The following is a 26,913-nucleotide window of genomic DNA, read 5'->3' on the forward strand; positions in this document are numbered from 1 at the left end:
GAGCAATGTTAACTTGCCATGACTGGGCACCTTTCATTCCAGGATCTCAATGCACTTTACAAAGATAGGTGGACATGTTGCTTAGAGCACCTGATAGAAACAAAGTTACCCTTGGGTGTTTCTTAGCTGATCCTTTAAAAAGCCACATTCTTCCTACCTGTGTTATATGAATGTCCTAGGTGTGAATCTAAAAGTATGTGTTGGTTTTGGCTGGGATAGGGTTAATTTTCTTCATAGTAGCTAGTATGGGGCTATGTTTTGGATTTGTGCTGGAAACCGTTTTGATAATTCAGGGATATTTTAGTTATTGCTGAGCAGTGCTTACACAGAGCCAAGGCCTTTTCTGCTTCTCACCCCACCCCACCAGCGAGGAGGCTGGGAGGGCACAAGGAGTTGGGAGGGGACACTGCTGGGACAGCTGACCTCAACTGACCAAAGGGATATTCCATACAATATAACATCATGCTCAGCAATAAAAAACTGGGGGAAGAAGAAGGAAGGGGGGATGTTTGGAGTTACGGCGTTTTGTCTTCCCAAGTAACTGTTATGCATGATGGACCTCTCCTTTCCTGGAGATGGCTGAACACCTGCCTGCTGATGGGAAGTGGTGAATGAATTCCTTGTTTTGCTTTGCTTGCATGCGCAGCTTTTGCTTTACCTATTAAACTGTCTTTATCTCAACCCACGAGTTTTCTCACTTTTACTCTTCTGATTCTCTCCCCCATCCTGATCCGGGGGGAGTGAACAAGTGGCTGTGTGGTGTTTAGTTGCTAGCTGGGGTTAAACCATGACAAAATAGAATTTCTCATATGTAAAAAAACATAATGACAATAGGAATTGCAGCTATGTATCTGATTTATTTAATTGGCTATAATAAATATTTTGTCAGCCTAACTTTTGCTTTAATATTTTAGGATCGAGTTACATTGAAGATAGTGAAAATCACATGAAATCAACAGATGAGAGTAACGGTAATTTCATACTTAAACAATAGATTTTAAAATAATTTTATGATTGAAAGTTGTGATGTTTTCTAATGGTAGCAATCAGGATTTGATAGGTCCTGTCCTTTCCTTTTTCTCTTTCATAGTGGGGAAGACTCCTTTGCTGAGCTTATTTCTTTTTCCATATGTGCGAAATGATAATGATAGGACCCATTTACCAACTGCGTTATGAAGTGTAATTAGTTGTGCTGGATTCCAGGCCAGCTAATGAAGTATGGTATAATAGTACAACTTAAACTCAAAATTTTAAGTTCTACACAACAAATAATCAGAAATATATATATAAAAAAATCGTTTCTACAGACTTCTGCTTCTTTTACTTCTCTGTCCTTTCTTCATTTCTGCAGATCTTGAAATATTTAAGCATTAAACCTAAAAACAATATTCTATGAAATCTGAATAAAATAACCTGCCAAATACCTTGAGACACCATGTGGGCTATATATATGTATTCATTGAAATGTGTCATCAAGTATTGCATCATCTAGCACATTGTATTCTTCAAGACTGGTGTTTTAAAGATATTTAGTCAAAGAATAGTACTTAAATATGTGGGTATTGCCATCTGAAAGCATACTTTGTCCCATATATTTTTGTTTTATATTGATGTGAAATTATTTTCATGGGTTAGATGCAATTTCTGATGGCTTATGGTACATTTTGACTTGGTTGTCTATTGGACCATGAGTTGAAAGATAGTTAGAAAGGCATCTAGTGTAACTAAAGATCAAAGTTAAGCTAAAATTAATCCAGAGCATGGAACTAAACTCCTGCATAAGCCTGTATGCAATATGGGTGGCAGGAATTTCTAATCGATAATTCTTTGATGCAATTCTGAGTGTGCAGGGTAGCATTGTAGCACAGAACTAAGAGACAGGTGCTGCACCAAGTTAATTTCACAGGAAAACTTGGAAACAACCTTTGGAAACTCTAGCTCAATGACTTCTCCCCCCGCCCCTGAAATTGTATCCTACCTGTTTCAGATGAAATGGGCTTTGGTCTAATGACCTGCATGTGTGCCAGAAATAAACAGGTTCAATCCTTACCTACTGTGGATTGGGCAGCTTCATTAAAACCAACTAGGCTATTGCAGATCTCTCCACCAGATGTGAAAAACAAGTCTATTATTCACATACCTCTGAAAATAACAGCATCTGTTCTGCATTTGTGTGGCAATAGCTTTTACTTCAGCAAGTAAAAGGAAGGAGCTTATAGTCGGTGCATGGAAGTTATTCCGTTGTGGCCTGAATAAGCCAAATTAGAACTAGAGAAATGTTCTCATGCAAAACAAACATACAGACAGCAGAAACATAGGAACATAAGGCTGTATGGATCATTCAGAATCACTGCTATTGTAGGAAGCATGTCATTTAAACTCTGTTATTAACTAATATGCCACCTTAAACACCATTTTTGTTTTGTTCTGCTTTTTTTTTCCTTCTCTCACCAATGCTATTGGAAGGCTGCTCCAAAACTTTGCTGTTCTAATCATTAGATCTTTCTCTAATTTCTGTTCTAAAAAACCCACAAGCAGTTCTGCAGGATTCCAGTCTGACTGTTTTGGTTCCTTGCAACTTCTACAAAAATCTAGTAGAAACCATCTCCACTGTAAGGAAAAGACAGAGTAGAAAGCAACAGCTGTTTCCTATGTTGTATCTAGGTAGCTAATACTTGTCAGCCAGTAGTCTTAGTAAATCAGGTGTCTAATCATTGTCAGGTTTTCTGATGGCATTGTGGCAGAGAAGCATTCTAAGGAGGAAGATGGGTTGCTGTTGTAGATTTCTATGGAGAGCCTGAATGGAAATGTAAGAGAAAAGTGCTGAAATTGCTTATCGGCAAAGCAGAAATTGAGAGTATGAGAGGTGATGAGGGAGGCCATGAAAGACTTAGAGAAGGCTTTAAATGTGAGGAAAGTGGAGAATGGGAAGTGTCCTGCCATAGCAGCCATATAAAAGGAGGAAAAAGTAATGGTAGGGAGAGAAATAGAAGAGAGAGGAGCTGGAGCAGGATTATGGGAGAATCTCAGATAATTCACCACTCTGTTTGTGTTGGGCCACTTTTTGAAGGTATTAAATTGAAAATAAGAGTTTTAGGCACAATTTGCACATCCCACGGTTTCAGAAATCTGACTTGAATTGGTTTACTGCCTTTCAGATTGGGATGACCATTAGGAATGGGTTGGCCTTACAACTCTTAGCAGAGTCACTCACATCTCCCATAAATAGGGCCTGATCCTGCACCTATCCAAGTCAACAAGGACTTGTCCCTTAATTTCAGTGGCAGCAGGATCAGGCCCACAGCTCAAATGAAGCATGCAGTCCTACAAAGAAACATCTTCTTGATATTTTTGGGGCAGGACCTGACCTTGAGAGTGCTGAGGTGGAGTACACTGAAGTTGAAGTATCAACGCTTGATCCTCACAGAGGTAATAAACTGTCTGGCCTCTATGGTTTTGTTTTGGAAGCAACTCTGGGCATGTTGCCACTCCATGACACTCGTCTGATACTGGCACCTGTGAATGTAAGAGCAGGTTGTGTTTTGTGTGCATGACAGTTTCATGCCAGTAGTGGTCCTTAATCTAGATGATACTGTGGTAACCGTGCTGTTGTTCATTGCAGTCCTTCTTCCCCTGGGATCCTCTCATGCACTTGCCCTTCCCATCCACATGAGGTCTGTGCAGAGCTGGGCTCACAGCTGGACCTGTGGCTCTGAGCAGAAGGCAGCCTGCTGCGAATCTTCGTGTTACAGAGTCCAAATTCAGTGACAGCCATTTGACGTTAGCCACAGGGTAGGATAGTAGAGAGAACAGAAAGCAGTGGAATTTCCTCCTTTATAAAGGAGCTGGTTGAAGGGTCAAAGCTGTAATTCACTTGTGATAGAGAAGGAAAAGAGACCAGTGTAGATATAGTCTCTCAGTCTGGAGAGGCCTGGAGACCATCCTGGATTTTGTGGCATATTAAACAGAGAAATGAGAATATTGATGCCCAGCTGACTTTGGCCTCCTACCTGTAGTTCTATGGTAACAGTAATCAGACCTCATAGCATGAGGCTAAGGTACATGTCTCTGCAATCTTGAAGGAGAAATATCCACTGAAATTATTCTCAACATCCAAATGCACACTTCAATCATTCTGTGTCATCTGGAGAACTGTGATATCATTATGCCCTTGTGTTGAAAGCTGTTAAATCTTTCAGAAATTTTCAAAAAGTTTCAAGTAGCTAAGAGTGAATAAAACCCATGAGAGATGTTTATGCTATGCTTCTAGCCTCTTTGCTTTAGCTGAATGATAAGCAAACTGAGGAAGAAATGGATCAATTTGCTTTTTCCTGGTAGGAAGGACCACGCACATATTTCAGAGACCAAAGACACGATTGTTTAGTTAATAATACAGATGTTTGGGCAAAATTGCTCACTCTTCAAGCTTGGCAGCAAAGCTCTCCTGGAACAGCCAGTCCTCCTATTCTTTCTCTGTTTTTGCTTGCTGGTATCATTCATCACAGAGTTTTCCCTGTGTTCTAGGCATGCTGTTTATCCACGTCTGCTAAATTCTGCACTGAGATACCATAGTTGTACCCTTTTTCAGAATAGGGCTAATACTTAATTGCTCCAACTGTTTCAGAGCGTGTACTACACAATACAATGGTGTAAAATGTTAAAGATATGCTAGTACATGATTATTTAATTTAAAAGCCCTATTAAATGCAAGATCAGCATCTCTAAAAATAGCTTTTTCATCCCATTCCTGATACATAACACTATTCCAGTATACCTGTCATGGTTTAATGCCAGCCAGCAACTAAGCACCACACAGCTGCCCGCTCACTGCGCCCAGATCGGGATGGGGGAAAGAATTGGAAGAGTAAAAGTGAGAAAACTCGTGGGTTGAGATACAGTTAGTTTAATAGGTAAAGCAAAAGCCGCACGTGCAAGCACAGCAAAATAAGGAATTCATTCACCACTTCCCATCAGCAGGCAGGTGTTCAGCCATCTCCAGGAAAGGAAGGCTCTATCACGCATAACAGTTACTTGGGAAGACAAAATACAGTAACTCCAAATGTCCCTCCGCTTCCTTCTTCTTCCCCCAGCTTTATATGCTGAGCATGATGTCATATGGTCTGGAATATCCCTTGGGTCAGTTGGGGTCAGCTGTCCCAGCTGTGTCCCCTCCCAACTCCTTGTGCCCTCCCAGCCTCCTCGCTGGTGGGGTGGGGTGAGAAGCAGAAAAGGCCTTGGCTCTGGGTAAGCACTGCTCAGCAATAACTAAAATATCCCTGAATTATCAAAACGGTTTCCAGCACAAATCCAAAACATAGCTCCATACGAGCTACTATGAAGGAAATTAATTCTGTCCCAGCCAAAACCAGCACAATACCAGACTGAGTAATAACATAGTATCCATGCTATGTAGACTGAACCCCATTAAACTGCAAACTGTAAAATAATGTTTAAAAGATAGTATGTAAATTAGATCAGATTATTTTAACTGAATGCTGTCTCATGTTACAGGCCTATTTATGACATACAGAACATTAATTGATTCTATAAGACTGAAATGTGCCTCCAGCATATTGAGATATGATAGCTCCCTAATCTATTTCTTTTGTTGCACCCAGGGCACAAGTGATGCTTAGCAAATGCATGCTTTGGTTATGTAAATGGCAACTGCACTGCAAGTATTTAATGTGTTAATCTTTTAGAGCATCTTGAGGATGCTGCTTAAATGGAAGGAGTTATATGAAACGAAGTTGCAAGATGAATTCTTTCAGCTCTGCACTTCCTATTGCAATGAGAACAGGATGATATTTATTCTTGGGAAAAGAGAAGCAAAGCCAAGTTTCTTTATATACCCTTGTAATAATCATGTACACCCACAAAAATAATTCAGCCATAGGAATGCCACCCATACTTCTGCCACGCTGATGTTATTGTACAAGTATTGTTTCAAACATAATATTCTTTCATGTCTGTCTGTGGGTTATGAACAGTCCTTCTTAGGGAACAGACCTTTCAGATTATCACCTAGCTCCAAATCCCTATTGCACCTCTTCTGATTCCACCTATTTTCTGAATGAAGACAAAGTATATCATGCTTACCTTTTCTCTGGGCATGCATATCTCATCCAGCAGGCTGTACATAGAGTCTGATTCCTTCTGCCTTCTGAGGAATTCCAGATTTCTTTGATTTCTCACAACTAACTTCAAATTAATTTATCTTCCCAAACATTTGTTCCTCCTGCCACTGTTGTCAATGTCAATACTAATGTTCTTCTCAGGAACAGGAGAATCATATTCTATGTATTGTGAAAGACTACTGCAAAAAATGCTGCAGTATCTAAGCTATAACAGTAGCCTTTATGTCACTTGGGAATCAGGAATAATTGAATGCCACCTCAAAACAAGTTTACATACTTGTAGAAGGATGTACATCTTGTCTTTGACCTGTTTTTCCAGCCATGTCTGCGCTACCTGTATAATGGCAAATAGGTTACTCTATCAAGAGCTTCATATGTGCTATGCTTCAGTATGAGGAGCAAAAACCAGTGTTACTGATAGTGAGTGGTAAGCTTGCTTGAAACAAAGTTTCACTGCTTTATTTTAAACTTCCATGTGGAAATAACTTGATGCCTACTTCTTGAAGTATGGGTGAAGAGGCTAGACAAATATGAGGTAGAGCTGGGGCTACACAGTCCAGCTCTTATTTGGGGTAGTCATAGTGAAATGTTAATTTGATATTTAAAGAGGTGGTAATTCTAGAGAATAGTTACATTTAATACTTACAGAGATCATGTTTGACAAAAATACAGTGCTTATCTTTTCTAAAGCTTAGTGGTGCAAAAAGGCAGCAAAATGATTTAGACTCTTTATTGTTAATCGGAGCAAAAACAAAGGCTAGTGCTGAAGTAAGATCAGGAAATATCCCTGAAGTGAGAAGAGAGAAACCGCTAATCATGGCTGAGTAAGAACATGCTCCTTCTTTTACTTTTATAGCTGGTTAGTTATCTGCAGGGTGGCAACATTATAAAGTTAGTGGGAACAAAATGTCAAATCATCCAAGTAATTTTTCCTAGCACATTTTTTCAGTGCTGAGACAACTTCTGGATGATTAACAAAGAAAATAACATGGGCAGTGGCATTATATCACAATTTAATGAAATGAGTCTGAAAAAAAAAGCTAGCTAAGGAAATGCCTCTCACCAAGTCTTTCCACAGAGTCAACAGGAGTAGATTTAAGACTGTAATCTGTTAAAAATAAGTGTTCCAAATGAAATGAGCTACCTCTCATTAAAATTCTGAGAAGATTACTTCTTACTTCACTGGAAATTGAATTGATCATTTAAGTAATAGTTCATAACCACATGAAATGCGCTTCAAGATCTTCAGACTATTTTGCAAAGAAAGTTCATGCCAAAACTGCAAGTTTGAAAGCTGTGATTAGGCACTCAGTGAAGTGTAACTCCTACTGTCGTTGAAATTAATAGCAGTTTTGCAATTCAATTCTGATGTCTTAGCTCCCAACACTTAAAGGTTGCTTAACAGAATTAAAAAGAGTGAAATTAGCTTTGGGAAATTAGAATGTGGTGCCAGAGACACCTAGGTGCTTCAGAGAGATGCAGAACAGTAACAGTCCTGACTCTGAGTCTGGCTGCAAATCAATATGTCTGAATTCTTTAAATGTTTTTTTTTATAGCTAAAGTACAGGACTCTATCCAGAAATGTGAATTTTCTTTCCAGTTTCTTGCAGAGGAAACAACCATTTATTTGTTTTTTTTTTAACTTAACTTTTAACTAGAAAAATCTAACTTCTTGGTTTACTGAAGATCCACAGAAATTGGAGTGATATTAATAGAATTCTGAATTTTTCCAAGAGACTCAGTTTAACTGAAATGAACGAATGTTTCTAAAACGCTTTGAGATTCTTGAACAACAAGCTCCTAGACCCTGCCTGCATAGGCCTTTATACCAAATGAAGAAAGTGGTTTTAAATGCAGAGAGTTTTAGAGCACTTTGCTTTACTGTGGTTGCCTAGGGATTCTTAATCTACAACCCTGCAAGAAATCAAGGAAATTGTTCTAATCTCCTACTAGCCAGAGCTGTGTTTACACTGACCATAGAGAAACTGAGTTCTTGCTATTTTCAGGCCTTTAGACAAGGCTCTGCCCCTTCCCTAGTGGGCTAAGTGCCTGTAGTTTGGCATCAAACTGTGGATAGGTTTTCACAGATGTCAGATAGCAGAAAAAGAAAGAGCTTTTTGCTTTCCATCATCTCATACAAGAGCAGAGGTTTACGGGTCTTATTTGTAAACCTAAGGGTCCAAAAAGTATGTGTCTAAGACTAACATTGCATTTGTATCTCAGCTGTGTCCTTGGAGGCACCAATCTTCTCTGTCTGCTTTTTCTCCTTACTTTCTATCTTTCCACAAGCCTTCTTAGCCTTCATTCCTGCTATGTCCACCTGATCTCAGTGCACTAATGGAAGAGTCCACCATGCTGAGTAACTGAGACATCTTTCCTGGATAGCACCTAAATAGAAGCTGTGCAGTGTGAAATCTGCAAATATTCTTCTGAGACATTTCACAAAGAACAACAAATTAGATTATTTTTGGGACCATAAGTTTTAATCAGGCTAAGTGCCAAAAGGGGGTGTAGTTAGTCTTCCAAATGATAGATCTCCTCAGGTCCCTAAATGCTTAGAACAAATTGAAGAAGCTCTTCAAAGTGATCCAGAGAAACTCTTCTCTAGTGGTAGATGTCTCTGTAAAATTAAAGCAGTATCAATTTAAGCTGAGGACATTGTTAGAACGTTAAAGTAAAATTTAGAAAGGGAAGCCTATTTTCATCATCATTTTTATATACGGGGAGACACATGTCCCTCTCAGAACCTTACAGTCTGGGTTTGGGGGAGGGGGTGTAGTTGCTTTTGGATACAGAATCCACAGGCTCATTGCTGCTTATGTAACTACTTCCTCTGAAAGTAAAACAGTGTGTTCTGTTTGTTTAAGGAGCTTTTCATAAGGCAAACAGAAAAAGAAAAAAAGAAAAAAAAAAAAAGAAAAGAAAAGAAATTGATTCTGTGCCAATACATTTTCCAGCTCCTGAACAGAAGGGGACTGAAACAGTTTATAGTGAAATCAGAAAAAGCTAATAATGGTAAGTAAGCTAGTGAAAAATTAAACACATAAAGGAAACATTTGTATAGAGATTAGGGATAAATTTGTTACTGAATAGTTTAGAAGATAAATGCTATTAAAACAAGATCCAAGTCACATAGGAACATACCGAAGGGCAGCTACGAAATCACAGGTGTTGATAAATTCTGTAACACCTTCATGGTTTCTCATAAACCAATGATATTTAATGCAGTGAGATTAATATTTGTAGCATCTACTCCATCAGCCCATTTGCACTGTATCTGCTAAGTAGTTTGGCCATACATCTGGATTTGAATCTGGAGCTGAACATGCTCTGTTAGGGATTAGGATGCTATGTTGTGTTATCTCAAACTGCTCGTGAACAACACTTTTCCTCTTAGTTGAACATGTTTGCCATGTGTTATAAAATATTACACTGGTTTTGGATATAACCCCAGCAAATATCTATACAGCCTCCAACAGCAAACTCTAAAAACCTTTAAAGCAATATGATCACTTCAGTAGGGTGGGTTGTTTGTTTTAAGCACCATCAAAAAATTGTCTCATATTGTACATGCCAGCCACTCTACCCTTCCATCTCCTGTAACACAGACTTTTGTGTGTGGGCATTAGCAGCTTACTGGCAATTACTGTCTATAAACATTCTGGCAGTAATGAGTTCAGAGACAGTAGGTTAAAGGCATTTCTTCATGGTTTGTCAAAGACTAAATCAGAAAGGATTTTCTTTCCTTTCTTTGTATTAGGAAGTCTAGATTTGTAAATATTAGGGCTGTAAACTGTTCAGGTTTTGCCCCTATCCATATTACCAGCTGGGTTTGTTGTGTGCCATTTTTAATTTTTGATCGTTCTGTTTTAATTTGCTATTTTTCTATTTTATAAGGGATTTCCCACCTGCTCTGACACAGTATTCTGTTTCTAGGGAATCTTTCATGTAAGGTCTCCAAGTACTTTAGAAAACATTGCTTAATTTTCCCTTGTAAAGAATTGCCTTATAAGGCAATTTTAATCTCCATTTTACAGCTGAATAAACAAAGAGATTAGGTCATTTGTATAAGGCAATGTGTTTACAGAGTGACAACACTGGGAACAGAATTTCAGAATCCTGACTCCTGGCTTGGTGCTGAGCCTGTATGTTGTACTCATTTTTCACAGCCTTGCAGTGAAAAGCAGAATATGCTTTACACTAAAGAACAGTGCGAGGCACTTCATGTAGGATCACCTGGCAGCATCATGAGAAAAAGCCAGCTCACTTCAGGGCTGAACCCAAAGGCCGCTAATGGTCTGAAACGTTTTCCAGTGAGTGTGAATTGGACCTGTAACAAGCTGCAGAAGCTGACTGTATAACCCCTTGCTTGCTTTCTGCCAAGGTGTGAAGCTGATTATTACACCTTTCACCATTTTTGACATAATGAAAAGTGTTGTATACTAGAAGGATGTTTTGTGAGCTGTAGTGTAAACTCAAGGTTGGTACAGCAGAGCTATAATTCAAAGAACTTATAACACTGTACTTGCCATAAAGTGGGATCTGCAATAAAATGATATGATTGAAAGACTGAGCTGAATTAGCCAGATGATATGCAAACACCCCTTAATCTTGCAGTCCACCTGCTCTTTTATGCATAACATTCTACAGTTTCAGTTATTCTTGGAAACATAGTAACAGTTTATTGTTTTAATCACGTCTGTTTTTCCTGACTGATACACAGGAAAAGTGTTTCAAATAGATAAGCAGTGCATCACATAGCTATGCAGTTGCTTTGGATAGCTACATTACAGTCTATTTAAATGTAACATTTACTTTTATTTTTGACAGACTGTGTGATTGCAAGGTGGCAAAGTATAAATGCAGTGGAGGATCCCTAGGAAATAGATGTACCTTCTTAAGTACTTTAATACATGTTAGTATAAGTATATTAAAGGCCAATTGTGAAAGATATTGAACATTACTAGTGGGTGCAGAAGTTGGTTTACCATTATGATCTTCACTACATTTGAATATTCTTTGAGGTTTCTGAGCAAATGCCCAAGAGTACAATCTACTTCAGGAAGTTAATGGTTCAGACAAACGTGTCCTCTGGGGAAATTACATTAATTTGGGAATTGGTGTCAGCTACACAGTTTGACAGATTTAACACCTGAGATCTATGTAAAGTTTTATTATTATTTGTTTGTAGGTAACTATTGTGGTTTGGATTTGTTTAATTAGAATTAATTGAGTGCTTCATAAGCAATTTTGTCTTTTCAAGGAGTTGTCTTCCAGACATTGTGCATTCCAGAAATTGTGTCCACTAGAGAGGAAGCTGAAGAGCTGTCAGTAGTTGTTATGTCTGATGCAATTCTTTGTGACTGAGCTAAAATATTTTTCCTCTTCATTTTTCTGACGGCTCTACTGCTGTCCCCAGTAAGGCAGATGCCATGTCAGTAAGCAACTTCTCTTGTATTTTGAGTTCTACAGCTATTGCTTGTCCTTATCCAAAGTCATGAATCCATAGTGCAGATAATGCTCTGACCTTTCCCAAGACCCAGGCCTTTGGCAGTGTGCTGAGCATCTGCCATTATTCCTTTTCTTTTTGTTTTCCTGGTATTGGCTATGTTATCTCCTGTTGCTATCATTTTAGTGTCTCCATCACACTATGGTAAGACTTCCCATCCTATCTATCTGCTGTGCTACTTTCCTTATTCTGAGTACCAGGCCTAAAGAGGTGTTACATTAAAGATAGACAGAAACAAACTGTCAAATGCACATTTGAAATCCCAGAAGACCTGCATGTGGTTAACTACAGTTAACCTGTTAACAGTAGGAAAAGCAGGTCATTTGTGAAATTCAAGTCTAGTCAGGTGTATTTTGATTGAAAGTCAAATAATAGTACTGTAGATAGAGAATGTCAGTCTCTTTAGTTGGATGCTAGATTTCCTCTGATACAATGAGAGATTTAAGGAGGATGCAGATCACTAGCATTGTCTCTGGAAGCAACTCAAGGGGATGAAGTTCTCCTTGCATTGTTATTGAAAGGTTAGTTTAATTCAGAGAAAGAAGAGTTAGTGTTCAGGAATTTCACCGAGGTATTGATTTTAAACCTTTTCTAGAGAAATAGGCTGTTACTTTAGTATTTTACATAAAATACTTAAAGCTTCAAGCCTCAGCTTTACATCAAACCTTACATCCAAATGGCAATTTGGGGAATGGCCACAATTAATACCAGTCAGGTCAGTAACACCTTTGTCTAAAAGTCCTTCACACCTATCAAGATCAACCAGTTTCCTTAAAATACTGCTTTCTCTGGTTGCTCTATGAAAAGGCCAAAGTATATTGGGAGTCAGGAATATCCAGTCCAGTCCCAGAGCTGTTGCTTTTTGTTCAGAAAGAACAGAGACAGTCCGAGACTCAGGGAAACCAGGCAATTGTCTAAATCAACAGGCTGCCAAGAATGATAAAATACCTGTGGCCCTGCTGCCTACTTTGCATGTGCTGGAGTCCCAACAGGCTAGGCTGGCAGCTGATGCTCTTCCTGAGGGAAGGGTCAGGATGTGTCAGATACTAAGTTCAGCTGGGTGGGTGGAGGCTCTTTTAGATGCATGATTTACTTCCATCACACCTTCCATCCTCCCAAGAGGCAGTAGGGGCAGAAAGTCCAAGCATCTCCATGCTGGTTCTTTATCTCAGCTCCACCCCTTCCCTCAACTCTGGGGTAGCACAGTTGCATTCATACTGCTGAGAAGACTAGAGCCAACCCCAGCTCACAGATTTCCTTATGTTTTACGGGGGACTTCTTGTGGAAGACAATGTATTAGTACATTCTTGCTCCTTAGTGAACTCTGCCTTTGCTTGTATCAGATCCAAAGCTCACAGAAGCCAGTGATAGGCTTTGCACTGATCTTGATGTGTGCTGAATTGAACTCACAGTGGCTCATTGCAAAATAGCTATTCCTAATTTCTTATTAGGAAAATGGAAATCTAGTGAACAAAATGCAGAACCAGCCTTTATGCTGCTAAGTCTGGAAAAATGAATTGGTGACTTGGAAGAAACTGCAGGAGTGAGACAGAAAATTCTAAGAATCCTATTGCAACCAACAATGTACTATGGAAAAATAAATACATCCCAGTGGAAAGAGGCATGAGAAATCCCCGTTCCATTCAGTGGTTTGGAACAAACTGTTAGAAATCAGTTCTAGCAATCAGGAAATCTGCTCAAATACTTTCCTGCTACTGAGCCTCAGGCTTAACACCTCTGTACTTAGCCAGAATTTCCCACTGAATGCCTTTTCCAGCATAGAGAAAACTCACAGGGACTGAGGATTCATTATGTTATTCAGAACTCAGGCTTCATGAGCACATGCTAGTTGCATGCAGTCTGAAATAATGCAAATAACTTTTCCCTTCTCCAAAATAAGAACTCTTTGGATCTTTAGGTTTCAAGACATATTCTAGACCAAAGCCTGGATCTGAGAGACATTGATTCCAGAGCCAAATGCTTACAATAGCTGCAGCCAAAACTGAGTCAAAGCCAGATGGTTTCAGTAAGGCACAAATATGCAGGGAGCTTCTGACCTTGCTTGAACCTAAAATGCAAAGCTGAATTGCGTGCATGCCCCTGTGTAAGATCTACTCGCAAGCTGCCTGCCAAGATTCTCTGTTAGAAGCTACTGCTCCAATAAAAGGCTTGGCAGAATGTAGTATGTGTCTGCAGTTCAGCATCTTCAGTTGATAATCTAGCATAGCTTTCACCAGTGTTGGAGATGAGTTTGAGATGGATTATGAATTGCAACTGTTTAGGCATACATTCTCTTCTCCATAACCTCTAGCAAGGAGAAAGGGCAAAGAAGGTGGGGATGACAGTGTCTTAAATCCCTGCCATTAATGTATTCCTTTATAAAAATGTGTTCTTTGAATTTAAACCCCTACCAACTAAAAGCAATAGCAAGAGTTTAAATCCATCAGAAATCCATAAAAACATCTACCTTTATTACACTTGGGAATCTCTTAGAAATCAGCAGCATCAGACCTTCAGCTCTGATTCCTTTCATGAAATACACAGCTTCTTGTTTGCTCTGCTATGGAAGATTAACCAATTTTTCTGTATATGACTAGAATCCAGCATATCTCATTTCCCTGTTTTTGTTAGTAAGGGAAGGCCAGACATCATTTGAAAATCTCTCTGTTCTCTTTCATCACAGGAAAATCAGTGTGTTTCAAGTAAAAAACACTTCATATTTTTAACAGGAATGAAATAAAAAGGTTGTGAAAAGATTGATATAGCAAAGAATCAGCAAAAGCACCATATCATTGTGCTTTCATTAGAGGCTACATGCTGGCTTACCTGATTGGTACCTTTTAGAAATCATATAGCCTTCCAGCAGCACTTTCAAAGGACACGGATTTGACCTTCTCCTGGTAGAGATATGATACTTAGCTAAAAAGCCACCTTATTTTGAATCTGGGTGACAGATAACAAGGAGGCGGGATATCTGTTATTGTGACCTAGTAACTTTGGGGTAGCAAACATCCCGTTGTTTGAAGTCTGGAATTTACACAAAATTTCTCATTTCCTCCTTCCTGTAAGCACAATACATTGTGACAGAGAACTAAACTACAGCTCGTTAATACCTCACTTCATAAACCTCACGTATAATTTTGTCCACTTAAAGTCAAGCTTTGATGTAGCACTGGGTCACCAGTGTCTTTGTTCACTTCTGTCAGCTTTCAGGACACAGAAAGGTTTTATGTGTTTCCCATGTAACTTTCTGTTTTGTTTCTTATCAAACTGGCTAAACGTATAGGGATCAATCTTGCCAAACATTGAGATCAATTATATACTGGAATTAAGTTTATGCGCTGGTATAAGGTGCTGTAGTCATGTCAGTTTTTAATCCTTTTCCTAGGTTAAAAGTTCTGGGTAGAACTATCTTGGAGAAAACTCAGAGTGTACAGTGCCACCAATATTCATGTAGTCTCTGTATTTCAGAAATTGCAGCCCAATTCTATACTGTATTCATGGTGCTGCTTTCAGTGAAGCAGAATCACAATCCTAATGTAATAAAAATGTGGATGGTAGAAAGTGTACCAGTTTAACTACATTACAAATATACATGGATGTTATCACAAAGGAGAGAGAAAAAGAAACTTTAGCATTGTTATCTGTGGAGTTAGATTCACCTGTGTTCAGTTTCCTCATTACTTCTGCTGGCTGGCAAGGGAGTTTCTAAAAGACCTTTATTAAGGTCTATTTATGGTAGTAGTACTTTTCATAATATCCTTCATCTGATGATTTCAGACAACTTTTCAAAATTTACATAAGTGTTCTGCCTATGGGAGGATTGATGTTATCATTTGTGATTTAAAAAATACATACTTAGAAAAAACATAGATTCAGATACTATCCCACGTTTATAGAAAAAATACTGGCAAGATTACCCCAGACCCCTAGTCCAAATCTTCTGCTATGAGCATTAGATTAATTTCCTTGACACAACCTCTCTCCACTGAATTTGATACACTTTCCAAGAAAATACACTTCAAGATTCAGCACTTACTTTTGTCACGTGTGAAATATCTTAACAGACCATATAAAAGAACACTTTTAACGAGACTTGAAGTCTTCTTCTAAAAGCAGAGTTACTTTCCTCATGTCTCTAGATTGCTTTACTTTCAGAGGGTAAAGAAATATTTATGTTTTAGTATTTGAAGGTATTCTGTGAAACTTCTGAATAGCTACATCCACTTTTTTTAAAAAAAGGCTAAGATCTAATCTTAAAGTTCACTGATCCTACATGAGAGCCTGCTGGCTCTCAGACTTTCGTTGGGAACAAGCATCTTTTTCTTAATAAAATTTCAGGTGTCTTTGCAGGATCTTATTTGGCTCTGAAAATTGTATCCTATACCGGATTTCTGCAGTACGTTATTTTCCTGGCAAGGAATTGGAAAGAGGAAGTAAAATGCTCATGAGAGCTTGCCTCTAAAAAGGAAGACTCTTTTTTGTTCAGTAACAGCTTGTGCTCTTAGTAGAGACTTCTGCTCTAAACCATAATCCAGGTTAAAGGAAAACTGTCAAACACGTACTATTCAACATGGTCTTTGAAATGTCTGGTCCCACCCAGTTAAGCTAGCGCTTGGATACTTCTTAGGACCAGAGCTTGAACCTTAGTTGTAGGTAGCAATTTTACATCATTGCAAGGTGAAAAAAAAAACCCTAAATGAAACATAAAAGTCTGTTTTCTGGAACATAGAACTGATCGCTCTGCAATGTGCCATTTCATAATTTATACATTATATTTTATTTTGCAGATTCTGTGGAAAACAGGCATTCTGTAAGTATACATTTTATGCAAGCAGTTAAATATAGGGAAATTGGATTGACATTATTTTGTATCTAGTGAGATAGTGTTCAAGTGTTGCTATGTTTTAATTGTTTACTTGTGTTCAGGACCTTTACTGGACAGCTAGGGGGCAATCCCTTCATATACATTCTTACTAATCAGGCTTTCAGTACTACATTTATAGAATGGTCAGCTTTAAAAGTCCATGGAACTGACTGATATTTGGTAGTGTTGGTACAGGAGGTAGATGACAAGTAATGATCTTCCAAGAATTTGTGTTGAACACCGGCACAGCTTTGGATATGTGCCACAAGTATTCATGCTGACAGAATGGCACAAGGTTGGGGATGGTTGCTGTTTGCTTCAGGTTCCTGATGGACCTGAGGCACTCAAGATTTGCATATGAAAACCTGCTAAGCTGGTTAATGTATCACTGGGGACAGAGCTGTTGTTCCAGTCTAGTCTGTAAAATCTATAGGGTGTTTAGTACCACTGAATCTCCGCAGGGTGTGCCTGCTCACATGCACACACATACATTCTGTGATTGGAATATCCAGAGAAGTGAGGTCCTTCCTAAGATGTGAAATGAAGAGTTAAACTAAGGAGGAATGGTGGATCACCTGAACTTGCAGAAGTCACTGTCTGTGACTGTTTCCTTCTGGGTTCATTTTCATCCACTGGTATAGCAAGTGGGATGACTCTAAGGGCTGGTGGTGAAAACTGAGACCTTGTAAGAGATTTTAAAAGCAAGCAATTTTTTACTTCAGAATACATAGCTATGTCACAGTTATGCTGTTCTAACCGAGAGGTTGGAATAGTACCATCCATATATGGAGGATCTCAGCTAAACAATTAGGAGTTTTGTGAAGGTTCTGTAGGTGGTGAACAGCTTTATAGGGCTAAGAAGCCAGTGAAAAAATACGGATTTAAAAAAAAAAAAGTCTTGAATGAGCTGTTACTCTGCTCTGAAGAGGTCTAAGAGGCAGAGAACTTACATTTCAGGAGTACTTGTATGAATGTTAGATAAGCTACCTCATCCATCCTCAAACCATGAAGACCAGGTCTTTTTTCTGCCATCCACTTTGTGACTTTGGAACTTGTACTTAAAAAGAAAGAGAGAGAGAGAGACTCATAAATAAGAATCACAATAGCACAGTCTACGTCAGCTTATGGCATCCATTTGAGTTTTGAAAGGCTCCATCAGTACTCACATCCCCATGGGATAAAAAGCAGCCCATTGTATTATTTACAGACACTGGCAGTGCACTGAAGGTCATAGATTGTGTTACAATAAACAGACATATATTAACAGGCCAGTAGGGTTTATAGTATCATTGTCTCTCTTAGTTTAAAGGTTTGTTTTTATTCTTTGCTCTCAATTTTCTAAAAATAAATTGAGCTGAACCCTCCTCTGGGTTATACCAGGCATTCCTTGGAGAGTCACGCAGAAGAAAGTTTGTCCCTGTCCAACACAAAAGGAAAAATGGTCAAGAGTGGCTGTGATAGACATCTGGTGTAAGCTCAGGGAGGAGTTTTTGTCAATTTTTTTTCCACTACATAATTTATAATGGACATTGGATGAAAGACTAAAGTTTTATGAAGACTTTTTTGTTTTCTTTTCCTGTGGCCAAAAGTAAGTAGAAAATCTCTCCATGGAAGTATAATGAGGCTGCTTCAGTGAAAATACACTAACTACCCCATGTAAATCACTTTAATCATAATTAATTGGGCTATTAAAGCTTGCTAAACCAGACAATCTATGAAGAAATGTTAGATTCAAGAGAGAAGAATGTCAGCTGAGGGCAGTGTTTTCTGCGTTGTGTGTACAAACTCCTGTTAACAGCAGGAGAGTAATAAAACTAGTTACTCTGTAAAACTAATCCCATTTTCAGAAACACCCCAAAGACAAGTCAGCTTTATAATACTTGCACATCTTACTTGAGTTTTCCTAGAAGTAGCCTTACTCAGTTCACGTCTGTGACGTTGTCCCCTCCTTAGATACTGTTCATGTACTTAACATAGTAACTATTTAGTAACTATTCCTTTTTTTGAATTATTAGTGCTTTAAAGGACATAGCAAAAAACCAGATCCCCATATTCTGCTTCTTAAATTCCCACTTCTATTCCCAATAAAGCCTGGGACAAAAAGCAGCACCATCCCTCTTTTGAACTCTCCAGATGAGTGACCTAAAGTTGGACTGGACAGATAAATTCCTTTATAGATTTTCCTTTCCCCCTATTTGCCTCTCAGGACTTTTCAGGCAACATAGATGAGTATAGAAGAGGTAGGGAGCTACTAAGGTGCTTTCTATCATTATTTTCTTGTAACTGTTTTTTTCTGTAGCTCATTTTCACACAATGTTTTCATCCAAAAGAGGGGTTGTTGATCCTACTCATGGAAAGGAAAATGCTCCTTACAAAGTGATCGAGTGGCTTAAACTTCCTCCCCAGCTGTTCTGCTTCTTTATAGCCAAATGAAGTATTTGGCTCAGAGGTGAAGTTGCTTTCCATCTGCTACTCCCTTAATTTGTAAGTGAAAGGAGGCTTCAGGAGCTAGGCTGGTCAACTGGCATCTTAATCACACGAAATGCCAGATGGATTACTTAGCTATAGTGACCTGTAAAAAAACTTGTAGAACTTGACTCTGTTTAGGAAGTAATAGGTATTCCAGAAGTGTGGGACAAAGGGCACCACAGCAGAGAGAGTAGTGTTTTGCTAAGAGCTATGTTTTCAGAGACAGGAGGACACACAACCTTTTTGTTTCAGTAATGATGGTGGAGACTTGACATCAGATCCTGCTGTCCTTTTCACTCTCTAAATTCAAATGACAATGTTGGTTCCACTCCTCAGATAAACTCTTAACTTATTCAGTTCTGCATTGATATTCCAGAAGTCACAGGCAAAACAGAGTACTGCACTGTGGCAAAGAAACATGAAGCAAATCATTTTAATGAGTGCTAGCATTGTTCTTGTGCATTTGCCCCTACATGGTTTCTGTCAGAATAGATATAAACCAGCATGGAAGTTTAGGAACTTTGCTTCATCTTCAACTGAGACACCATTATAAAATTGAGCTCAATTTATTTTTAGAAAAGAGGTATCGAAAGTGTTTGTATTATGTCAAGAAAGGTGGTGTGTTAGAAAAACAATCAGTTAAAGTTTGAATTATTTGAATCATATAAAGGCCCAATTGCAGTACAGGTTCTGACTGATTTGCAGTCCAGAGTACCTTGAACCTGAATGTCTTGGACTTCTAGGTCATTTAGAAATGAACCTAAAGTTTTGGGTTGGGGGTTGCTTCCCTCTTTCTCCTCTGTTTCAGAAATTTGTATCTTAAATGCCATCCATAGGAAGTATTTGCAAAAGAAATGAATTACTTAGAGAGGAAATGGGAGGAGGTTTCCTTCCTGAAATCAGAGCTGGCAATCTTTCTAAGTTATTTAATGGTCCCAGTTTCTGAAAACATATTGAAGGAAATATCTTAACAATGAGATAGCCACTTCGCCAAATACTAATTGGTATTGTGTCAAATTTACCTCAGCGGTACATTCTGACTTCATACCTCCTCCTCCCCTATTACCTCTGAGATGTGTGTGTGTGTGTTTGTTTGTTTGATTCTGTCCTAGGACTGGCAGCTTCAGTCAGGACATAGTGTACATTTGGCTGCCTATTTGTTCAACCTCAGAATGTACCCTCTGAGACAGAAACCTGTACAATTTAAATTTATTCAGAGAAATTTCTGGGTTTTTTTCAGCAACTTTCTTGTCTTACTCAAGTGATCCCAAAAGTATTTTGTAAATTCTCAGTGGTAAAGGAATTACTTCACATTACCAGCACAACATAGCCAGCTCCGAAGGGGGACCTGGCATGTATTTAACTGTGCACAGTAACATGGCACAATAGTTTCAGACAGGAAATGAAGATGAAGGATGTGTCCATTTAAAATTGTGGGGGGATTTCAGGCAGTCAGGATATGAAAACCAAGGTGATACTCTGAAATAAACATTGAATTATAAACCAGGAATTCCTGCCTCTGACTCATGGGGCAAATCCTTTGGGGGTAAGTCCGCAAAAGGAATTAGGCGCCTCAGTGCTGACAGACTAAACTATTAGGTTAGAGGCCACCACGTACTCTTAGCAGATATTTGTTGGAGGAAGACTTGCTTTGGCAACTGATGTCAGGAAAGACTTGACAGTTGTGAATCCTCAGTGGACAGAATTATTTCTGTCATATAATGTAAAGACAATGAAGTTTGGGATCTCTCTTTGCCCTTTCTCATTGGCTAGCATAGAGGACTCCTCTATCTGCACGCTGCCTTTTGTGGTTCTCAGTGCCAGGTTTCTATGTCCCTGAAGATAACCTATTCAAAGGAGCAGACTCTTGTAGAAACATGGTGTCTAAAAATTGAATGCTGCATTGCTCATTGTTGAGATACCCAAGTGCTTCTTAGGAAAAGGTTTTCATTCTTGTGGGACTGAAGATGGGGGCCTAATTGTGGCAGCTAAGCATCTACTAGCAAATAAGGGATCTGATTTTCAGATTTCGTTGAGTGCCAGCAGTTCCCTTAAGAATCCAACTTTTATCAGTAAGCGCCCAGTTGCAGATGTTGGTGATTAGCAGCATTGCAGTCTAGCCTGTAATTGTTAACCTAAATGTCCCGCTGTCTTACTTCCTTTTTTATCTGATGAAGGTAATACTAATATCTCTGCGGGGAACTGTGAGTATTTATTAGCTCATTGTACAGTGCTCTAAGGAATATGTTACTATATTTAAAGTTTTTGTATTGATCAAAAAGGACAGGAGAGGGCAGGGGGACATTTATACCCATAACCTTTTTTTTTTCTTTTTTGGTCTTGTTGCCAACAGAGAACACAAGGGCATCCTGATGCTACTTAGAACAGTCATCTCAAAGATCAGCTGGGAGAAGAAAAGAAGCCAAGATGGAAGATGTTGCAAATGTTTCAAAAGCTCTGCAGCACTTATTTATGAGTTTGCCAGGCTTTTCTTTTCAAAGTTTATTTCCTTAGGGGGAACAATAGAGATGTTCCTAAAGCATTTAATGGAAAAAATTACAAATAAAAATTCTCATAGGAAAGTGGCTCTAGAAACCAGACCTAGATTCTCATCTTTAATTTCTCCTGCTAATGCAATTTTGCCTTTCTAGCCTCCATCATGCTCTGAGGAAATAAAAGGGGAAGCTACAGCTGAGGAAGTACATTTCTACAGTGCAGTAACTACTGTGATGCCAGTAGGATGTAGAAATGTCTAAGCTTGCTTTAAACAACTAGCTAACTTGGTTATCAATAACACTCTACTGTGGCAGAACAGAGCTCAGCACAGCTTGGCCAGCCATGAATGTACTTTGACGTGATCTTGCAGCTTGTGCTGAGCTCCCTGTGCTGCAGCAGCTGGACTGCTACCAGTCTTGGAGCCAGCTAATTTATAGCTCACTTGGATGCTGCACTGCAATGAGGGCCTAACAGAAGAGCAAGCTCTGGGCTCTCTAAAAACTTGAATAACTGTTCAGAGATTCAGTACTTTACCAAGTGCTTCTATCAGTAGAGGCACAAATATTCTCTATTTGCTAAATTGCTTTTCCCCTTTAAAAGTTCTGATGCTCGTTGGTTAGTTTGGTGTGGTGGTTCTTCAAGGAATGATTGCCCATCACAGTTATTTTGGATGATGCAAAATACAGGTCTTGAGTGGGTGGATATACTGCACCAAAGTCAGTGAGTTTGTACCTGAAAATCCTGTTACGTATAATCCTTATTCCTTTGATTTTAGGAGAGATCTGAAGTCGTACTTGTGTCCAGTTTGTCCAGTATGGAACTCCATAGCTATCCATTTTCTCTATAGTATGGTAAACCACTAATATGGATCCAGTTTGGACCTGGATCTAATCTTTGCAGCCCGCATTTATCTCAATTGCATTAGTTTAAAAAAAGAACACAAAACAAAACAGAAAAAGTACTGTCCCCAACCCCTTAACCAGCTGGTCTTTGACACTACAATTACTCTCCTTTTCTTACTGCAGATTAATTACTACAAGATCTGGGCCACAGGTAAGAAGGTTCTCATTTTAATTAGAAAATAGTGAAAGAGAGGACATGGATTTGTATATACATATATAGTTACTGCTTTCAGCATTACATCAAAGGTGCAAAACCAGCAAGAAATACAAAAGGGTTTTATATCCTCATTCCAAATGTTTAAATTTTCAAGCTCCAGTTACTGGCCAATATCTCTAATTTATTGTTCCCTATGCAAATGTTGTTTGTATCATAAGCCTTTCACAAATGACTGACTTCATAGCACTCTTCTGTTGACAAATGTTCTTTCTAGCATCCCATGAGCGTCCATACAAATGCATTAGTATAAGGAATGTGAAAAGGTATTTTAATAAAGAAAACTCTGAATTGAACTTTGCACTGGATCTTGCATGTTCATATTAGTAACCACTTGCAAATGAATGCCTGTAAAATTTTTTGTTAGCAATAAGCCATATAGATACATTGTATAAATTTACATATGGAAGATGTCATCTCTGCAACAAGTGATTCCAGGTACTTAGATCTGGTGTCATGAACCAGTTTAGCAGCAGTTAAATGCACTAAATTGGTTTAAGATCTGAGCACGGGAGTGCTAGCATTCACATAACTCCTTTGCTAAGTTACAAAGGTGAAAGTTCCTCCACAAACCTTTCCACAGTCCCTGGCACAGCTCAGGAAAGCACTGGTTTCTGGGAAGTTTTAGAATGTCACTGGGCATGATGGAGCAGCAGTGGGACAATCCATTCATCTATTTCAGCTTGTCTCTTGGCTGGAATAATCCTAAACTATTTAGTCTGTAATAAAAGCTGTTTGCCCTACTGAAGCGTATCTGATCTATCCACTTCTTAGAGTGCTGTGCGCTGCTTTGAGCACTTCTGTTTTGTCTTACAGATATACCAAAAATATTTTTAAATATGGGACATTAGATCAGCAGACATCACCAGTGAAGACAAGGTAAATGGGCCCATGAAGTAAACAGCTACACAAGGAGTTCAAATGTCCCGTTATGAGCATGTCTTCTGGATGCCAAACAAGCATCATTGTCCCATTGGAAACATTTGGGAAATAAGTCTTGAATTTGTTACTGAAACAGATTAAAGCTCAGATCAGAGCTCAAACAATATGTTATTGAAAAACAACCAAAAAACATTTCAGATTTCTACATTGTCACCAAGTTGAGCTCAGCAAATATAAAATGAGATGTGTTGCTAAATATTTACTTTTTGAGAAGACAAAAAGGATGGAACATCCTCAGGCCCTTTGTGGCATGCCTTGTCTGAGTAGTCCCACTGACAGCACCATGTCCTGCTTGCACTAAGCATGTTCAGAAAGAGGCTTGCCCACCCCACTGCCTTGCTTGGTTAACTTTGTAATATTTTTATTATTGCAGAGCAGTCTCTTTAGGGACGAGATACAGAAATGCTCTAAATCAACAGACTCTTCTTCCTTGCCACTGTTAACTTTTTTCATTTCCAGCAAACTAGCAGCTGCTTATTTTCTTGGCTAATGTAAGTATATCTCTGTGTGCCCTTTCGTGGAACAATCAATGATGGTGTGCTGTCCGGTTCGTGCTGGGAGCTACCTGACGAGCCCACGGGGGGCGCAGTGTAGCCGTCTGCCTGTTACTCCTACTTCTTTGGTGTCACCTGTGCCCAGGGCGAGAGGGACCCTGCCCCGGCGCCCTGCGGACCCCCCTCTCCCCCGCTCCCGCGGTCCTGCTCCGTCCAGCGGCACCCGGCAGCCTCCGGCGTTGATCCGGTGCTGACCCCTGGTGGCAAGCGACCTGCAGGGCGACAGGGGTGGCGACGGGTCCCTCCCGCCTCCGGGCTGGTCCCTGCCAGGGACGGGGCAGGCAGCGCAGCCCGCGGTGCCCGAGGGCAGCCTGGGTCGGGCTGGAGGGAGCTCAGGCGCTGGAAGCGTGCGGGGAGGGCTGCAGGTGGTTTCTGAGCCAGGTTCTAACTTTTTTACGTCTACACGCACGGAGTAAACTGAGCCTTATGACTTTTATTCCTGCAGCGGTACGATCTCTTCATCTGGACCTCTGCCACTCTTAAAGAACAGTTTTCAAAATGCAGTGTAAACCTACCAGCTGTGACTTCTTTCTCTCTCGCATAGGTTAGTGAATTGTTTGTAAATCCTGGGGCACTACTTCTGCGCAGAGTAAATATCCTGTTCATCGGGTGGATAAACCCCAAAGTGTATTTACTTTTCTGGGGTGTTATATGCTTGTTCTAACTGCTTCTTTGCAAGCTTGCTTCAGTTCAAGTTCTTAATGTTGCAATTCACCACTAAGCTGTCTTGCATCATAAGCCCCCAGCTTTTGGGGTAGGGGAAGTAATGCTGTCAGACTGGCTACAGCCGTTCTGTTGTGAGGGAGAGCACAGGTACAGGGAAAAGCAACAAAGTTTGAGAAAAGCAGAGGTATCAAATGAACACCCGCTTACCCCCCAATTAAACTAGAAATCAAACTGAAAGCAATAAAGTATCAGTACAGATTGAAAATGCTAGCACATTTTGTTATTTAGAATTTCAAGGCCTTTCTGAATAGACTGGTGAAAGAAGAATAAACATCACTTTTACTTTATTTGGGATGTAATAAGCAAGTTGTCATGTCTAAAGAATCACGAAGAATGGGGCTTATTGTCTTCATGCTTTGAAATGCTCCACTCTAAATCACAGGTGCTCCCACTGAAAAAAGCTTAGACAGTCTAGCAATCACGAGAATGTGGCTTGCATGGGAAGCTTCAATTAAATGTGAGCATTTATATTTATACAGGTAATTGGTTTTCTCACCAGCCACATACATGCTGAGTGTGAAGGCTGAGAAAATTCTCACCATTGCAGAAAATAATCACTGTAGTTAAGTTTTAAGTTTAATAGCAAAAGAAATCACAGTTTCCTCAGGGAGGGAGTCACCTGCAAAGTCTGATGACAGACAAAGAGAATAACAGCATGAAACTGAAATGAAAGATTTAGCACAAATCAGCAAAGGTCTAGGCAGCCAGTGCAGAGGCACCTGGAATATGCCCCGATCACCCTGGGATCTGCAGTAGTGTTGAACTGTGTGTGAAGCTGTAAAAATGTAGAAATTTACCTCACATGGTACCCTGGATTTGACCATATTCCCAAAGTTAAGAGGAATTCAGATCCAAAAGGTATTGTTTGAGAAGTAATTCCACAAATAAACTATTACTTACGGTAAAGATAGAAACTGGCTCTGAAATTAATAGATTAGTAACATATTTCTGTGTAATCTTGAACGTATAAGAGTGCTAGATGAAATCAGGGCCTGCTTTTGGGCAATGAAAATGCGACATTTTTTTCACTGAACAAAACCCAAAGGTGACCAGTGTGACAGTTCACCGTTCTCTGGTTATTGCCCTGATTTTTCTGTAGTTGTCTTTTTGTTTTAATGTTTTACCAGAGAAATAAAAGGAGATCTTGGAATGAAGGGTTATTACAGTGAAGAAAGGAAGTGAAAAGAAGATGAAAGAAAAGACAGGGGGGAGTGAGCAGTGCTGGGGGAGAGAACTCCTCCAGACTGTGGAAAATTTGGGAAAAAACAACCCATCAGTCCAGTCACCTTAATGGCTCCACACTTCATGGTGTTGGCGATGCTTTGGGGAATGTGCTGCGGCAGAATCAGTGCTGTGGAGGTGGCTTGTCCCAAACATTCATGTGTTTATAGTAGTCCTGTGACCACTAGGTGAAGTAGAAAATATACCTGTTAATAAAAAGCACTTTTGCAGGTAACAGCACCATTGATCCAAGAAGACAATAGGTTCATTTCAACTGCTGCTGTCAGTGTGTTGGTCCTGTACAGGGACATGTAATCATGAGGCACTGAGGAGCCTGTCTGATATACAGCTGCTCTAACAGACTATGATATTGACACTGGGAGTGTGTCTTCAAAAGAAAACATCATGTTACACTGTTATTTAGCTGGCATAATCCAAGTGCTGTTCAGTGCTTGCAGAGGAACTGTGACTGCTCAAATAGCCTGTTTCCACAAAGCACTTATCAACACTTGCATAAGGAGACCTTGGCTTTAAATCCTCTGCACTGGCTTTTTGTTTATTCATTTTTTAACTACATGCAGAGCCAAGTCTCCACTGCAACTGACACAGTTTCACTTTGCAAATCAATGAGACAGTGCTACAGGGGCAGAAAAGTCTCGCCTGTGAACTTCATATTGTTCAGAGCTGCCAAACTGACATCCCTTACTGACTGCTGTCTTCTTGGAACTAATCTGTGCCAAATTGTCTGAACTCCCCTGTGGCTCTCACCACCCACCCAGGCTCTTCCCTAGTGGGACCTTCTGGGGGAGTTCAGGCAGTAAGTTGTGGCAATGTGTCTTTTCCCAAGTGCAATCACTGCTTTCCAGCCTCAGCTTT

The 26,913-nt window shown here is 39.6% G+C and overlaps 1 protein-coding gene across 5 annotated transcripts in view; it reads left to right on the forward strand.

Annotated features, from left to right (window-relative positions):
• PECAM1 (platelet/endothelial cell adhesion molecule 1) overlaps positions 1–22,055 on the forward strand; it is a 34,353-nt gene extending 12,298 nt beyond the window's left edge. Inside the window, exons 12-15 of one of the 5 annotated variants that reach the window (XM_010578628.1) lie at positions 915–971; positions 3,361–3,429; positions 16,437–16,459; positions 21,336–22,055. In XM_010578628.1, coding sequence (XP_010576930.1) covers positions 915–971; positions 3,361–3,429; positions 16,437–16,459; positions 21,336–21,365 — 179 coding nt within the window. In that variant the 3' untranslated portion in view covers positions 21,366–22,055. Of the gene's footprint in view, positions 1–914; positions 972–3,360; positions 3,679–9,094; positions 9,153–16,436; positions 16,460–21,335 lie in introns of those variants that run through there. The other 4 variants (XM_010578629.1, XM_010578630.1, XM_010578631.1 and 1 more) reach the window with 4 other exon arrangements.
• Positions 22,056–26,913: the final 4,858 nt, after the last annotated feature.

The sequence above is a fragment of the Haliaeetus leucocephalus genome, unplaced genomic scaffold (genome assembly GCF_000737465.1).
Source record: "Haliaeetus leucocephalus isolate CR32 unplaced genomic scaffold, Haliaeetus_leucocephalus-4.0 Scaffold646, whole genome shotgun sequence".
In the NCBI taxonomy this organism is placed as follows: Eukaryota; Metazoa; Chordata; class Aves; order Accipitriformes; family Accipitridae; genus Haliaeetus; species Haliaeetus leucocephalus.